The sequence below is a fragment of the Echiichthys vipera genome (genome assembly GCF_963691815.1).
Source record: "Echiichthys vipera genome assembly, chromosome: 10".
In the NCBI taxonomy this organism is placed as follows: Eukaryota; Metazoa; Chordata; class Actinopteri; order Perciformes; family Trachinidae; genus Echiichthys; species Echiichthys vipera.
The window spans coordinates 22884798-22901588 of NC_139835.1; the positions used below are offsets into that span (position 1 = coordinate 22884798).

At 41.7% G+C, this 16791-nt stretch overlaps 1 protein-coding gene across 1 annotated transcript in view; it reads right to left on the bottom strand.

Moving 5' to 3' along the window:
- Positions 1-16791, bottom strand: part of il1rapl1a (interleukin 1 receptor accessory protein-like 1a) — a gene marked incomplete at both ends in the record, with an annotated part of 138352 nt that overhangs the window by 83839 nt on the left and 37722 nt on the right. Inside the window, 3 exons of the mRNA XM_083921167.1 lie at positions 1575-1728; positions 3091-3277; positions 11283-11568. Coding sequence (XP_083777293.1) covers positions 1575-1728; positions 3091-3277; positions 11283-11568 — 627 coding nt within the window. The remainder of the gene's footprint in view (positions 1-1574; positions 1729-3090; positions 3278-11282; positions 11569-16791) is intronic.

Below are 16791 nucleotides of genomic sequence, written 5' to 3' on the forward strand. Positions count from 1 at the left end.
TGGCCACATTCCATTATTTTTGAATTTGCTCGAGTTGATGAATCCACTAGCGGAGCTTTAGCACATAACCTAGTAAAAGGTGAAGTTCTGTAGTTTTCAACCAGGGCCCCTTAGTCATCCCAATCAAAATGGTCAATGCATACTCAATGGTTGGCAAGGTGCCAGAGTGGCACAACTTTCAGTAGACATTGCAAGCCAGTTTGTGGCTACCAGGATGCAGGGCTCTCACTCAATACTGAACCACTTTCAAAAAAATGTTTGGACCTTAATACATGGGATCCAGGTTAGAAAATGCAGAAATTCACCTGTTAAAACAAACATTATAGCAGCTTGGGCAAAACTGTTTTCCAATTCTTTTGGTTTAGATATAAAACCACATACCCAACATGATGCAATGACCAAGCAACCAGAGCTTTTTGAGCTAACCAACTGTAATGTATTAATCATTATGTTTATAACAGTGGCACAGTGTTGCGGTGGTTAGCACTGTTGCCTTACAGCAAGAGGATTCCAGGTTTGAATCTCGGCTGGGGCCCTTCTACCTGTGTCTGCGTGGGTTTTCTCTCTGGGTTCCCTGGCTTCCTCCCACAGTCCAAAGACGTGCACGTGTTAGGTTAACTGATGACTTTATATTGCCCTTAGGTGTGAGTGTGAATGTATGTCTGTCTCTATGTGCCCTGCGATAGCCTGGCGTCCTGTCCTGGGTATTTGAGTTCGTATGTGCAGCTTGTTAATATCACAATATATGATTTCATCAAAATGACCATACTAAACTATCGCCTAGCCCTACATATATATACCACACCTTTGAGGTCAAGCGAAGCTCATTTATTTTGCTACAGCATCGCTGAGCACAACCACAATTTGTATGCTGTGATGCTTCTGGGCACAGAATGAATGGTAGCATTAAACAGATGCGCACACTAGAATACAACGGGTGGGACTAGCTAGACTGGTTTATGAGAAAGAAAAGGAAAGGGGGGGCGGGGGGGTTGACCTTTTCATTAGCCCTCATCAGTGCAGTTGACCTGGCAGTGCCCAGACCACCAGATCCACATGTCTCACCCTAGAATAGACTCGCACTGAGAAAGAATGTATGGAGGCATTTATTTGTCATGTGCTCACCTTGCAGCTGTGCAAGGGAAACAGAGAGATGGATAGAAACACAGCGAGAAAAGAGTATTGTAAATCTCCTGACCTTGGTCCTGGCTCTTTAGCTCTCAGTGTGAAGGGGTTTAGCCCACGGCCTTAAATATTTCAACACCGCTTGGTTGGCTGGAAAGAGCTGAGTAAGAAGAAGGGATAGAGGCCAGGCCACAGCATTCAACCCCCCCAGCAATTAACAGAGCAGCAGGGCATCGCTGCATTGCTCAGTGGTGTGTGTGTGTGTGTGTGTGTGTGTGTTTGTTACCATCCATTCCTTTCCTCCAAGCACCAGTGACTGTTGGAACTGCTGCTCTATTGATTCTCCCTACATTAACAGTAGAGTTTGCAAAATAGAGAATCCTAGCTCTTCCACAGATACAAAAACACACTTTCATCTTAATGATTTTTTAATTCTCCTGAAAACTTACCAGTGACTGTGAGTTCAGTCGTCCTCCTGACCACGAAGCCACCGAACTGGACTTCACAGGTGTAATTCCCAATATCATCTTCCTTTACCTCCTGGATAGACAGAATGTCTCTCTTCTGGATAATACTGGCACGCCACTGCTTTGGACGGCACTCCTGTGCAATAGAGAAGGATAGGAAGGTCAAACTTAAAACTTCTACACCAAATGTAATATTGATAAATCACTGGAGAAGTGAAATACTTAATAACTGACAGTAGACAGATGGGAAGGTACTGTGTACTGCACATGGTCGGAATGAAATATTCTGGGCAAGCCCAACATTGTGAAATTTAAGACCTTCCCTGTGCTTCATAATGAATTAGATCCATAAGATTTCAAGTGGTCTGAGTTGGACACAAAAGCTTTTGAACGTCACTGAGCATTAGGAAAGTGGATGAAGTGGTGGGGTTTCATAGCTTGGCACTCTGACATAAAAACTCCATGCAGTAAAACGATAAGGCTTAGCCATGATCCTACTTATCTGATCAAGATTTATTGCACTGAACTAAATATTCACCATTCAATACTCCTGTAGAGCCACAGAGGACAGAGAATGTTATTTACGCTATTCTCTGCTGGCAAAATAAGTGCGTTTGTGCTTTGTCTGTGAGCATGTGTGAATATATATGTGTGCAGGCACAATAAAAGCCTCCATGACACGATCCTCTCTGCGGCCTCTCGGTGCTCTGGCATGGACAACGATGGCTCGGCGGATTCTATTCCACCATTGCTCACGGCAACCTTAGAATTCAATCACTGTGGCTCCTCAGAGGTCCAAATAACTCCGGGTTCCAGCACTCCCAGTCATTACCCGGGCCATAATTGAATTCTTGAAAAACCTAGAGGTTGAGTCCGACCAGCTAATCTACTGCTGATCTGCCTGTAATTAGTCTGGCCTGAGCCCTTCACCGGGATGCACTTTGTTGTCCGCAGGCTAAGCCTGACCTGGAAAAGGCAAGAACCCAGGTGGGAGACGGGAAGGTGCATGCTGAATAAATATCACACACTAGGAGCATTTGGAGGACACTCTCTCATTCCGCAGGGCACAGAGTGACATCGCACAATTTTCTCCTTATACAAGTTTTGTGTTGATTATGAAAGCTGGCTGCCCTCTGCTCAGTGTTTCTTCTCTTCAGATGACTATGTGTTGTGATTTATCGTGACCATTTGCACACATATATAATCTGCCTAAGTGATCTGGAACCATATTTCCAACAACATAAACAGCCAAGAAATTAGATGAAAACAAACCAATGAACCATTCAAGAATATTTCTCAGTTGTATAATCAAAAAGATGAATGCCTTCCTGATTACTTTCCTTCAGCTCGTAACAAATAGGAGTATCCATGCCGCACAAAAACACCCTATAAATTAACCTTGAAGCAAGTATACACCCTAATACAGAAATCACTCACAGCAGTAGAGATCAATATAACCACAGAGTCACAAACATGCTCAGTCAGAGAGCTAGCCCACCTTGAACCAGGTGATGTCCGGCTCTTTGCCAGGTTCAACGTAATCATCGATGTCAGGACAGAGGATGTCTTTACTCTTGCTGAGCTCAGCCTTCTCAGTTCGTCTCATGTTGGAGTTGTAGCACAGGTTTGTGTCATTCTCCGCCACAGTCAGAGACATGGACACCTTCATGCAGTATGTAGAGTTCCTGTGGGCAGAGAACAACAGGGTGATTAGGATTCACCTTCACTTGTCTGATACCTGGAGTTCAGTAAGAGCATCTTTATCATATCACTCTTGTCTTATATCATACTGCTATATTGTTACATTATAGCAAATAACATGGGCAGACATACCACTACACACACTCAAACAAGTGGAATTTTTTTGTTTACTCTTCGATAGTTATTTTTATTCCTTCTCCATCCCTCCTCTGGCTCCCTCCCCCCTTCCGTATGTTTGTGGGGTTAGCAATAATGACATGTTCAGCAGCTTTACCGAGTCAATGACTCCCACTCAAAGACCACTATTGGATTTATGGGGGAGTCAGCCGGGGCCTGGGAATGCTAATCAGAGAAGAGACAAACGCTGGGAGGACATCACGACATGAAGGGAGGAGAAAGATGCTTGGTCATCAGAAGGAGTTAGTCCCTGCTGCAAAACCCCACCCCCTCGTCTCCCAGCAACCATCAACACACTTAACCTCTGATGAACATAAGCTAACAGAGATGAAAGAGATTCCATTTATCTCTCTTGTTGTTATTATCGCCATAATCATCATCAATCATCACCATCATCATCATCACAGCCACTGTTATTTTCAACCCACTACCAAGAAGTGACTGTGAGATGTTCCCTACAAAACGCAAGCCCCTTCTCAACTGCAGGAACTTTCCCAAGGGGCTAATTTAACAGGGGGTCTTACATCTTTACACAATAAACATAGCACCCCTGTTAAAACTTGTTACGATACCGCCGATAATGACAGCCAACAGTCTCTGCGTTGTGTTGATGATGGCGATGGACTAACCGCTAAAAATTAACGCTCACCCCAACTAAAGACGCACACAGACAGTGTCGATTTCATTTCTGTCATGGTTTTATTGCTAACAAAAGTGCTTTGGGAACTGAGGGATGCAAGCCCGGTCTCAAATACAGTATAAAATAAAATCACAATCAAAGGAAACATTAATATTTACAGGTTTTCAATCATGAGATACATACTCACCTGGGGGATACAAGCACATACAAGCACAGTCTGTCTTGATCCCCCAGTGATGGGCTTTATAGCTACAAGTTACCCTAGATACTGTAACCTAGTCGCCCCTTAAAAATGAATTATGAAATATAAAATAACAGCATAAAAACACAAGAGTAAATATGTTTATTTACTTACAGCCATATAATAAAGGTAAAATTACTGACAAACTCAAATCATATATTACAAGATTTTGCTGTAGACTACTCATACTCAGACTAGCTCAATTTATAAGAGGCATATGTTACACTGGGAACCTTTTGAGGAACTCATTGTCTTTTGATCGCAGGAACCAGGGTCTCATCTTTGTTCTTTTTCATTTTTTTGTGTTATGTTTTAATACCGTTGATTTGTTTTGTTTTTTTAAAAGCATTTGAGCACTATTTTGTGTTATAAAAGGTGCTATAGAAATACATTTATTATTATTATGAAGAAATTAAGTTAAGGGAAATGACTGTTGCTGCTTCATAAAACAAGGATGTACTCTAATATCGTTTTAGGACCCTTTTAGGACGAGAGAAGAACATTTCACGTTGTTTGATAAGACTAAAAGTAAAGTAAGGCATTGCTGTGAACTTTCGGACTTATTTTGAAATAGAGAGAAAAAGAGAGGTAGATTGCGTGAGCGAGCAGAGAGCATTAAACACTTCTCTAATTACTCAAAAACACTTAACATTACAAGTTTGCCTCAAAAGAACCTAGATAACTAAAACACAGGAAAAGCATGAGGCAGCACAGCAATTAAAATGTTCAAAGCCGTTGTAAGAAGGCGAGTTTTGTGTGACTTTTTGAACATAGCGTGACCGGTGCAGTCATGGATATGTTAGAAAAGAGAGTTCCAGAAGAAAGGGGGCAGCTATGGAGAAGGACCCGTCCCCCCAGGTCCAGTGCCTGGTACAGCAGCTGCGTACCAGGGAGTGTGGCGATGAACAAGGTAGGTGAGGTAGGTGGTTATGCAGGGCTTTGTGAGTGAAGAAAAGGAGTATTAATTGAATCTTTTGGAGGACAGGAAGTCAGTAGAGGCGCTTAAGGACAGAGGTGATGCGGTCACAGGAGTGGGAGGGAGTGAGTGAGTGAGTGAGCGAGCGAGCGAGCAGCAGAGTTCTGGATATACTGGAGTTTATTAAGGACTTTGAACAATGAGCCATGAGGAATACTATTGCAGTAGTCTAGTCTGGAGGTAATAAAACCATGTATTAGAATTTCAGCAACAGGAAAGGAGAGGGAAGGGCAGAGGCATTCCCTTGGCTCTGAGCACGGAGGCAGTGTTGTGTTAAAACAGGAAAGGAAAATGTGCTTATTGTTTTGTAAAAATTAAACACCTATTTAAGTAGCTACTACCACCTCAAAAAATGTAACTACATCCTTAGTCATACATGCTGTGTAACACACATATGTTTCACCACCATGACTGTGATTGGTCAGGCTGGGATGCTTGTGTTTCCTGTAGTCAGTATGAAATACATGGAGAATGCATATGAGAAATGTTGTGGTTGTGATGGAAATAGGAGCAATGGCACGCTATTGAATGGCAAACTACACTACAATAATTTTATTGTATCACAATTCAATCTGATCATGATGTAAGCACTCTCAAATTAAAGCTGATAGTCGGTACTTTAAAGCCATAGTCATAGTTTTATTTCTAATCTAGTTTGCTGAAGTGCAAAAGCACAACAAAAGATGTGTCACCACCCTAATACCTTCTGACTGCTCTGTATATATTGCAGGATAGTTTCCAATAGCTCTGGGCGTGTTGTGTACTGTCTATAAATGTAGGTAAATCCCCCTGTGTTAAGTTCAGCTTTTCACTGAAGCCCTCCAGATGTTTTACTCAGACAGAGATATGGAGGCACACTAGAGCGTGTGTCTTTTGGTGCTGCATCAATGTGCGCATGTGTGTGAGAAGTTATCTTTGTCCTTCTCTGTCTGGAAATTTAAGTCTAATCGCCAATTTTCATGTGAAGGTGACTTCATTTACATAGCAATCTCTTTTGCTTTCTTCTGCTCTTCCCTCTCTTTCACCCCTTTGCTCTTTCTCTGCCTCTCTTTCGTCTGCATATCATCTCGCATAAGGCCCCTACCATCGATTCAGATCCATCAATCTGTCCCCCTCTCTTCCTCGCCCTGCCTCTCACAAAGCCATAGTCCTTCTGTGTTGCACCTGATGAATTATTTCAGAATAGTTCCTAGTAATGAGTCTGTGTTCTGGAGAAGGTGAAACCATGTGTATTTCCTCCCCATGATTACATTATCCAACATGTGGGGATAATAATGTGTGGCGAATTATGGCTAATGTGAGCCGCAGACTAATATCCAAAGCAGCGACACGCAAATAGAATGTGACAGACGTGAAAGACAGCATAGGATTGTGCATCGACCCCGGGCTGTCCATCAATCAAGCGCCATCACTGACACCTTCCCACAATGCCACAGGGTGCCTGCTGTGAATATTCAATATGTAGCCATGTCTCCTATTGGCTCCCTGAGGACATGAGTGGCTCAGGTGCACGACTGTGAGAGGTCATTTCTGATCATCTTCCCATTTTATCAACAAGCAGTGGGAGTTGACGTTGATTTTGCCTACACGTGCATGTATGTGTCCACGTGTATTTGTGTGGTCGAATATGTTCTGTAGACAAATATAATGTCTAAGTGTATTCTGTGAGCCAACAGCACTGCATCTTCCCACTCTCTTCCCTCTAGATAGGAGGCATTGAGTCAATAATGTTAGATTTCAGCACCAAGAGGGCATTGCTCTGTTGCAATACCTTGCATCTTACTTTTGCTTCCTACTGCATTTTCCAGATAACCTTTTACTCATCTTCTATGTTGTAGAACTATACAGTATCTTTTATTCTCATTCCAAGTAGCTATTCTCATTTTGCTCCTCTCATCACTATCTCTACCCAGTTTTCCACGACTGCACGCAGCCACCATTTGTCTTTAAAGCGTGTGTGTGTGTGTGCTTCTATATTTTATGATCCCAGGGGGTCAGAGGTGTTTATACGAGAGAGGTGACTCCCTTATTGCTTCCATAACCTGAGTAGATCATATGAAACCCTGTCATTTACAGTGAATGGGTGCATCTGGCCAGCCGTAAATGTAATGTAATAAAATGAAATGAAAGCCCATATGGCTGTATATGCAGCCTCCTGTTCTTTCGACCGACCAAGTGTCTGACCGTGTCAGATCACAGCCAGGCTGCGACAGGTGGCAGAGGAAAGTGACACACACAGAAATATGTTACGCAGACTTTTGGTCTGGGGCTGTTGTTTATTTCTAGTTGCCACGCGGCTTACTTCAAATTAATTCAAATAATCATGTTACAGCTATTTTAGATTACAGTGTGCTTCAAATTTTGTTGTCACAGTTGGGTATGGCCCTTTCTATGGCAAATACATGGGTAACTTTTGTTATACATTGAATCTATTTAATTAATTTTCTTATTTTTTTATTAAAATCTCTGTGTTTTTATTTTGCGGGTGGGAGAGATGTTAAAGGACCTGTCTCTGTATGGGAGGGAGAAGGAGTGTGTACACTGTACGCATGTGTTAAATGCAAGATACTTTTCCACTGGTTTAATGTTACACTGTGAATGTAGAACATAAATACAAGAATTCTCAATACATTTAAAGATAATGGGGTGACAGCCACCAATCAGTTAGCATTTTAGGAAATATTTATTTTACATATCAAGGATTTAGACAAAATCCACACAATAATGTTTTTGCAAGTGCTTGTTTATTAAAAAATGCAGCAACTTGTCTTATGTTACTTATTTTATTTTACTGTTGAGTCTTGGTGATATGGATTGTAGCGTTGCATGTGCTATAACAAATTGACTTGGGTTTGTTTCATTATATTTTAATTGCAATCAAATTATTTTGCCATTATTCAACCAATTTTGACAAAATGAAACACATAAAAGCGGAGGTTATTAAAGTCACGGAATTAGGTCTCATGACTAATTTACATTGAAATAACATTTGTGAAATATGACACATACTGTGCATGCTCATTGTGACATGCCCGGTATCGGTGGCATGTAATGTGCTTTTAATTGCATCTATTACTGATGAGATTTTTACAGCTGAGTAACTCATTAAGGTTCTGTATAATGCACACTGAGCTGCCAGTGTATTAGGTACATATTAAGTAAATCAAATATCAAACCATCAGCATGACAATAAAGCCTACCTTTACAAAGGTTGTGTGCAGTAATATTTGTCCATGTGTCCAAGAAATGTCACTTGGGGCTGTTATAATATTAGGTGTCATTCAGATGTCTAAGGTCTGGGATACATGAAGGTCTACTGCATACTGTATGAACTTGGAAAAAAGTCCAAGGCGTACGTTTCCTCTTTTTGCCTGCAGGGCGTTTTAGGGGGGAGTGTTTAGGTCATACGTGCTAAAATAAATGCCTCAAAAGCTTACTCCCGAACAAAAAGACAATTGATTTCAGCTCAGAAGCAGATCTCTCGCAGTGTTCCGATTAGGGTATCTGAGAAGCACCGAGCAAAACAGAGCTGGGGGCACTTTTCACAACTGTAGTGCTCTACAGCGTTGAAGTATGCTCTGAATTTCAAACAACAGTTGAATAGAAACCAAGCCTTGTTAGAAAATAATGTCAATAATCAAAGACAATTTTAATTTACAGAGAGACAACACTGTTTGTGCCAGATTAGTCCTATAGAGAGCAGTAATGAATTGTAGTATAGGCTGGGGTATCGTTGCAAACAAACACTCTCCCCCGGTCACACTCAATGTATCCTGCAAGCCTCTCTGGGTGTTTAAGAGGCCTTTAACTGGGATTATTAAAAACTCTCTGAAATGAAGAGCTGCAATGAGGCGTTTACTGAGGGATGTTCTCCACTGTAAAGGTTAATAAGTTACTGCCACATAATTATGCATCTTGTATTAGGAAGAGTCTCTCTGTAACGGCCCACTAAAGAGTGTGTATGCGTGGGTGTGTGTGTTTGTATTCAGTTATCTCTCTCTCTCTCTCTCTCTCTTTCCTTGCCACTTCATTTGCTTTATAGTTTGTTATAAGATGAATTTGCTAATTGGATCAGACAATTTCATTTGATTTAAAAAGGGACATTATATTCATTTTAGGTTTATACTTATTTTTGTTCTTTACTAGAACATTTTAAAATGCTTTAATTTTGAAAAAATACTTTTTTTTTTATCATACTGTCTGCCTGAACATACCTGTATTCATCCTCTGGCATAGAAAAACCTGTCTCTTAAAGCCTCCCTCGCGAAAAAAGGCCAGTCTGATCCGATTGGTCAGCAATTCCGGGTGTTATGCATCTGCACTCTCTGTGTCTCTGCACCATCATTGCAGCTGGAATGACTTTAACGGCAGTGTAGGGGCACTAGTAAAGTTGTGACATACGGAGGTCCTAAGGGCTCATTTGAAAGTACAGTTTTTGAATACGGGCTGTGTGCATTTCTCTCTGGATTGAACATTATGATACAGGGGCGGAGTGGGACAAAAAAATCCACCAGGACAATTCTGCATCGGCCCATCACCGGCCTATAACATGACCCATCCCCTCCACCAGGACTTAACGGAAATATGACCGCAAGATGGCAGAAGGCAAAATCACACAATTGACAATAATATGTAGGTTTAAAGCTTTTACTGTATGTGTTATTGCATGTTTACTTTAATGTATGTTGTAAATAACATAAAGGGGCACAGAGACAATATAGCCATTGGAACAGAACATCCATTACAGCAGACATTAAGAAAGTCCATTATCATACATTTACTCATTAGTCAAGGTTCCTAATGGCGGCGGTCATCTTTAGTCCAGTGCCCCAGACACTAATCCACAGTAAATAACAAACACAAAAGACAACAACATAGTTATAATAAAACCCATCTAATCTCAGATAAAGCAGTAAAGTCTATAAAACAGTTAACAGTAGACTAAAACAATACAATTTGAATTGAATGAAAGTGCAAAAGTGCAAATGACCAGCTAAGAGGCCTGAGAACTGCATGTTAGACAGGCTGATGGCCTCGGGGGATAAAATAATTCTTGTATGGGCTTGTTTTGATTTAATTTTGCAGGAGACAGACTAGTGGCTGTTTCTGGATCAACCATCATGATTTTTTCCTTCAGCCCTAATTTGTAGTTACAGCCTGGTTTGGTCCTTTTTGTGTATATTGCCAAGCACACAGATAAGACCGAAAGACAGAGCACTCTGAAGAACAGATACAAAACATTTGTGTGTGTGTGTGTGTGTGTGTGTGTGTGTGTGTCTGAGTAAAACTTGCAGTGCAGACCGTGACATGACGACACCGCCCCCACTCAGGAGGAACTATGAAGAACTCAGCTCAAATCTTATGCTAATTCACAACATTGGCAAAGTTCGAGCTAACCGTTTCCCTGTCAACTGCACTAGTTGGCACCTGGTTCTGGTTGTTTCGGAACAAACAGTGATTTTTGACCATTTTGATGCACTCTCCTCCTGCATCTGCTTTTTCTTCATTCTGGCCTTTTCAGCCCCTCCTTTCTCCTTTCTCTTCTTGCCCTCCATCAGGTGTAACTGAGCAAATCAAACACGAAAATCCGATTGCTTTTCGGCTGTAAGAAAATCCGCTACTTCAACCGTGCCCGCTCTTTCTCCGTCTGACAGCCGCTCATTCATCCCCATTCATTCGTTGGATAAACGCGGAACGATTTTTGGAGCGATAGCAGTTCCCATTTCCCATGAGGCTTTGCTTCGACCATTCTACATTAATTTATGGACAAAAAAACAAATTCAATCCTGAGTGAGCCGTAGCAACACGTGTTATATTTTGTGGTTGGACTCTTCATGTACATGTATGGTTAGTAGAGATCCTAGAAATTTTTACAGATACTTGCTTAATTTTGAAGAGTTTTAATTCAATTCAAATGGATCATCCCCAGAATTGTCTCTTTTGTTTTCATCCTACCGTAACACGCAGGAGTAGAGGCCCACGTCCTGGAGGTCTGCAGGTCTGAACCAGATGGCATCCTCCTCCTTGCTCATACGCACGCCGTCGAAAGAAATTGGCTCCTCGAAGTCGCTGTGGCCAAGGCCAGAGCTGCGGTACCACATGAGGCTGAGGCCCACACTCTGTGCCTGGCTGTAATTGGCCCGGATGTAACCATAGAACAGAGCGCACTTCAGCCGCACTGGCTCACCCTGCAGCACCCGGTACTTCAGGTAGTCCACTGACCAATCTGTGCAGCCGTCCACTACAGAGAAACAGAAAGAGACATTCATCAACACAGGGTATGCATGAAATAAGGATTGAGAAATAATAAAATATGTATGAACACATACAGATTTGGTTGCAGTGTGATTACAGTGTATGGAAATATTATATTTACAGCAAAACAATAAAGCGATATTATGCATCTCCATGATACTTCACAAGAACATATGAGTGGGATGAGGATTACCAGGTCATAAACCACCCACAGTAATCCTCTTCTTATTTATTAGAAATCACTCACTTTAATAGCTTTATTAGTAATGAGACACTAAGCTGTACAGTATACATGCAAGTATACAGGTTTTCATGGCGTACACTACATCAATATTTACGTCTTTTTCTTACGGAGGATTGCACTTTTACAATTCTCTCCTCACCTCTTGTGCTATTTTAACACTGCTCATTCAGGGCATGTGTGCCACACTGTAGAGACAGCTCAGACACTACCCTGCCATATCCAAACATGCAACTGTAAAATATCTCCATAAATGATTTTGGGATGCACCACAGCTCCAATATCAGCAAAAGGTTAGCTCGTTAATAAGGAATCTGCCTCAAGCTCTTGAAACAAAGCATGTTCCTTGTCCAGTGGTTCTATGGACAGATATTTTTTCTTGGTCTCTTTGTCTCACAGTTTCTGCTCCTGAGCTAAGAGGCTAGCTGAGCTATAGTCCATTCACTTAAGATACTTTATCCTGACTGGATGGAGGGTTTGGCCTACATGTCCACCAAGGTTAGTGTGCATACTACAGTGAATGTAGGGTAGCTCATTTTACAGATAAAATCACATGCACTACAGATGGAAACTGTATCTCCCGGCCTAATTTGTGAAATGTATACTCGAGCTGCTGCAGTATAACAAAATGCAGGACAGAAAAAAGTGAGGCAGAGGGCACAGCAGCTGAAACGACATTTGACAAAAATCAAAGACACTGGCACAGCCCCTCAGGCACATTAGTCTGTTCTAGTTCTAGCCAGACAGCAATTCCCAAGTTACCAGAGGTTAACCTATGGCCAGCTATCAGTCTCTGACTAATTATCTCCCCTTTGTTTATCCAGCAGGTGTATATTAGGGAGTACATGTGTGTGCATGTAATACCAGAGAGACTGAGAGAGAGGGGGTGGGGCGGTGGGGGGAGAGAGGGAAAGGGGAGAGGTGATGGTGTGGTGAGATAAAGTAATAAGAACCCTGCTGAGTGCCAGTCTGTGAGTGATACAGAGCCTCACAGGGACAGCTATGCTTGTAATTAATACACTTAATTACCAGTGTAGCAATGTGTGTGTGTGTGTGTGTGTGTGTGTGTGTGTGTGTGTGTGTGTGTGTGTGTGTGTGTGTGTGTGTGTGTGTGCATTCCCTATACGAATGGTTGTCTGCCTAATTATGTCTGTTAATCACCAGTAGGCTAAGCCACAAATGTGTGTGTGTGCTTATACATATGAAAGTAGGAGAAACAGAAAGTGTGTGTGTGCATGTGTGCGGGAAGTAATGTGTGAAACCCTGTCTAATTATCATTCCCAATAATGAGAGCAGGGCCCCTATAGATGCAAACAGGCACACATACGCTCTAATATGCATGTTCCTCACAACTTTAAACTTTAATATAGAATTGTTAACACTTTAATCATGGAAGACAAGCTGTTTTGGTTGATAAGTTATCTGGCTAAATTATTCAAATATCAACCACCCCCCAAAAAAAGAAAACCAAATCTCCATTAACCATTATTATGTCAGAAAAACAGCACTGACATATTGTGCCTCTATCTTGTTTGAATATTTAAGCGCTGAATAAGAGATAATCATCAGGGAAACACTGAACCACAGACAGCTTCTTCTCCCCTGACATTAGAGTGAGTTTCCATTGAAGGTAACAGGTAAGTCCTCTTCCCTCTCTGCATATCAATCTGCTAATCAGCACGGACAGCGGAGGCTTCATTCAGCCTTTTCTTTATTCAGCCTCTACACCTCTAATGGATATGACCTCAGCCTCTCTCCCTATCTCCCTCTCTCTCTCTTACTCTCTTACTGTCCATTTCTGCCCTCCCTGCCACAACAAAAACAGTTTATTCTACCGAGCTTGTACCCTGATTCTCAATGAAAGAAAAGATTTTATTCAGTGGCGGCGGGCCTGTCGCTTTCTTTCAACACGCAGACACGTGCTGTCCGGGAAACAAACTCCACATGCATAAGGGCATGCACATATAGACACACACACACACACACACACACACACATACACACACAACAAGGAGGTCTTTCATTCCTTATGTAACAGTTGTCTGCGTTGTGTAGTTTATTTGCTGACGAAGGACTGACACTCTCTTAGCTTCAGGACCGGACTTTTATTGCCTGGACAATGATACGGAAATGACTGGTCAGCTCACGGTCAAGCACAGCACTCGTTCCGCACAGCATGGGCTCAATCCTTGCATACTGGCCTTTAATTACAAATAAATATATAAACAAAAACACATGTACCTGGAGAATGATACAAAAATGACTGGTCAGCTCACGGTCAAGCACAGCACTCGTTTAGCACAGCTTCATGGAGGAAAATTAGCAAGTTAGCTAACTTAGGTAGTTATAAACATTAAACAAAATAAACCCTCTGTAACACATTTAGTTACATGTAAAACTGTCGCCAGCTTCCTGAACATGATATCATGATAACTGAATCATTACATTACATTGTTTACACAGTATCAGTAGGCTTTTACGCTGTGCTTTGTGTAACAAACCTACCGCGGGCTCAATCCTCACATACTGGCACTGTGTTTTGTCAAAGCCCATATTTATGTGCTGAGGAGAGCCCTGCTAACCAGTGAGCGTCCTTGATACATGAATAAAGATACATATGGTTGGCTGTTACTGTGGAAGTGGAATCAACAGCAAAACTCCGTTACACTTACAGACCTACAAATGGGAGTTGTTTAATGTGTTGGCCTTTTGTGGGGGTGGGAAACCATATTTATGTCTGAAACTCAAAACGGTTTTATCAACTCAATTAGGAGGCTGACATTTCCCACATCCCTATGCCAGGCCGGAAAATCAATGCTTCCCGCTGGAGGAATACTGCAGTCCTCACCTCTCACTCTCTCTCTGCTGACAGCACATACGCATCTACACGTACACAAATACAGGATCTCTCCCTGTTCCTTCCTGCACCTCTGGGACATCACATCCTTTAGTAGTGATGCTGTTGAGCCACTCTTAGACAAGCCCGTCATGTTAAGGATGTTTCCATATGGGCATATTCCCACATGGCTGTCAGGCCGAGGGAAATTGGCCTCTGCCCCAATGAATCTTACTGCAGCACTGTAAGCTGCAGTACTCCTTTACTGGCGATTGCTACTCTGCTGCTGCTGCTGCTGCTGCTGCTCCTGCTGCTGCCCTAACACTGTTTCATCACATAATGTGTAGGGCATAGGTATGGACAGTGCAAGGAAATAGCAAAGGGCAATGTCAAGCTACAGGATATGTGTGTGTGTCTCACAGAAACCTTATTACATTCTGAGTCAAGGCAGACCCGTCCATCTTCCTGTGACATTAAACCAAGGCAATAAATATAGACCCCTGAGCTACAATAAATTGACATCACATTCATGCATAAACTCAAACAAATAAATGCACACTCATAACAACCCAACCGCCAAACATAGACAATCACAGAGTAGGCTACCTGTCGTCAACTCATGCTTTTCTTTGCGTCCTATAATCAGCCTGTCATTATCCTTTAACAACAGTAGACTATATTACTCAAGTGGGCCTGACTTTCCTCCTTACATGTCTCTCACGCTCTCCCATTTCGCCTTCAGTAGACGTCCTCTCTTCCCTCATCGCTACCTGCTCTCCTAATGAAGTGTAATTATCAGATGTTGGGTGGGCGGCGGGGTTCTTGCAGGCCAGGAAGACATCCAATGATCTATGTGTGGATAAGGACTCTTAATAACTTTGTCTCTCTCGTTCTCTTTCTCGCCTCCTCACCCACTCCGCATACATGACTCCATCTCTATCTCCCTGTTCAGCCGACTCATTCCCTCTATCTTGACATTGATCTTTTTTGGTTCTTTATAACTGATATTTAGAACTATAATGACTCATTCGCATTTGTTCAGTACACTGTGGGATTTATTTTCTTATATAACAGATTACAGAACAAACATCTTGTTTAAACCCCCAAGGAAAAGAAATGACCAATATGATCCACTATGGAAATTCACCTATGTATTCTTGGCAAAGGCTAATTATATAACTATAGATCTCCATGGTTTTCTGGCTCAACAAGTGTGGGTACTGTGGCTAAGCCCTAAAGGTAATTATAAGGAATCTATAGTAAATGGTTCACTGCGCTAGTAAGCCCTGGGATAAGATATAAACACCACCCATAATCTTTTGGCAAATTGCATATTATTCTCCTGTGCTGCACACATTGCAGATGTAAAGTACATTTTTGCACTATGATTATTTGCTATACAAAGTAGTACATTTACAGCAAAACATTCATGCAGGTATAACAATCTGTCTGTAGGTCATTACCCCTGCACATCTCTCTTTACTTTAGCCCCAAGATTAGTAAATAAAGAATCACCGCAACTGATCGAAACCTAACTTTTAAAGTGGACATATTGGGCTAACTTTTAGAATCCACTAGAATCTGGGGTTTCAACTAGAACGTGCTTACATGCTTTAATCTTTTAAAAAAACACATTATTTTTCTCATACTGTCATTGTGAATATAACTGTGCTCATCCTCTGAAACGCTCCTGTTAGACACCTGTTTCTTTAAGCCTCACTCACGAAAAAAGCCTGTCTGCTCTGATTGACTTCAGATAAAAATACGGTGCACCTTTACAAGGTAGTTTTAAAGTCGTGGGTGGAGATACCCAGATGGGGGGTGGCATATTTTAATAGAGCCTGCATGAGTGAAATCTGAATGACTTGTTGAACCCATGCTAAAAAACTGAAGAGGGCGTTTTATTTCACAGTTAGTGGGCTGTTGGCACTCCAATTACCCAAATGTATGTGAACGAGCACCGTAAACGTGGATTTTTGATAATATTTCCCTTTTAACCTAAAATGCTGTCACTGTGAATCACTGGCTTTTTCTTTTTTGCCAATAGTTCCATTGTTTGTTCCCTGACTTTGAGGCTTTCTTCCAGACTATGACTCAAAATAGCGATGGATATTCAAAGCATCTACCCTAGG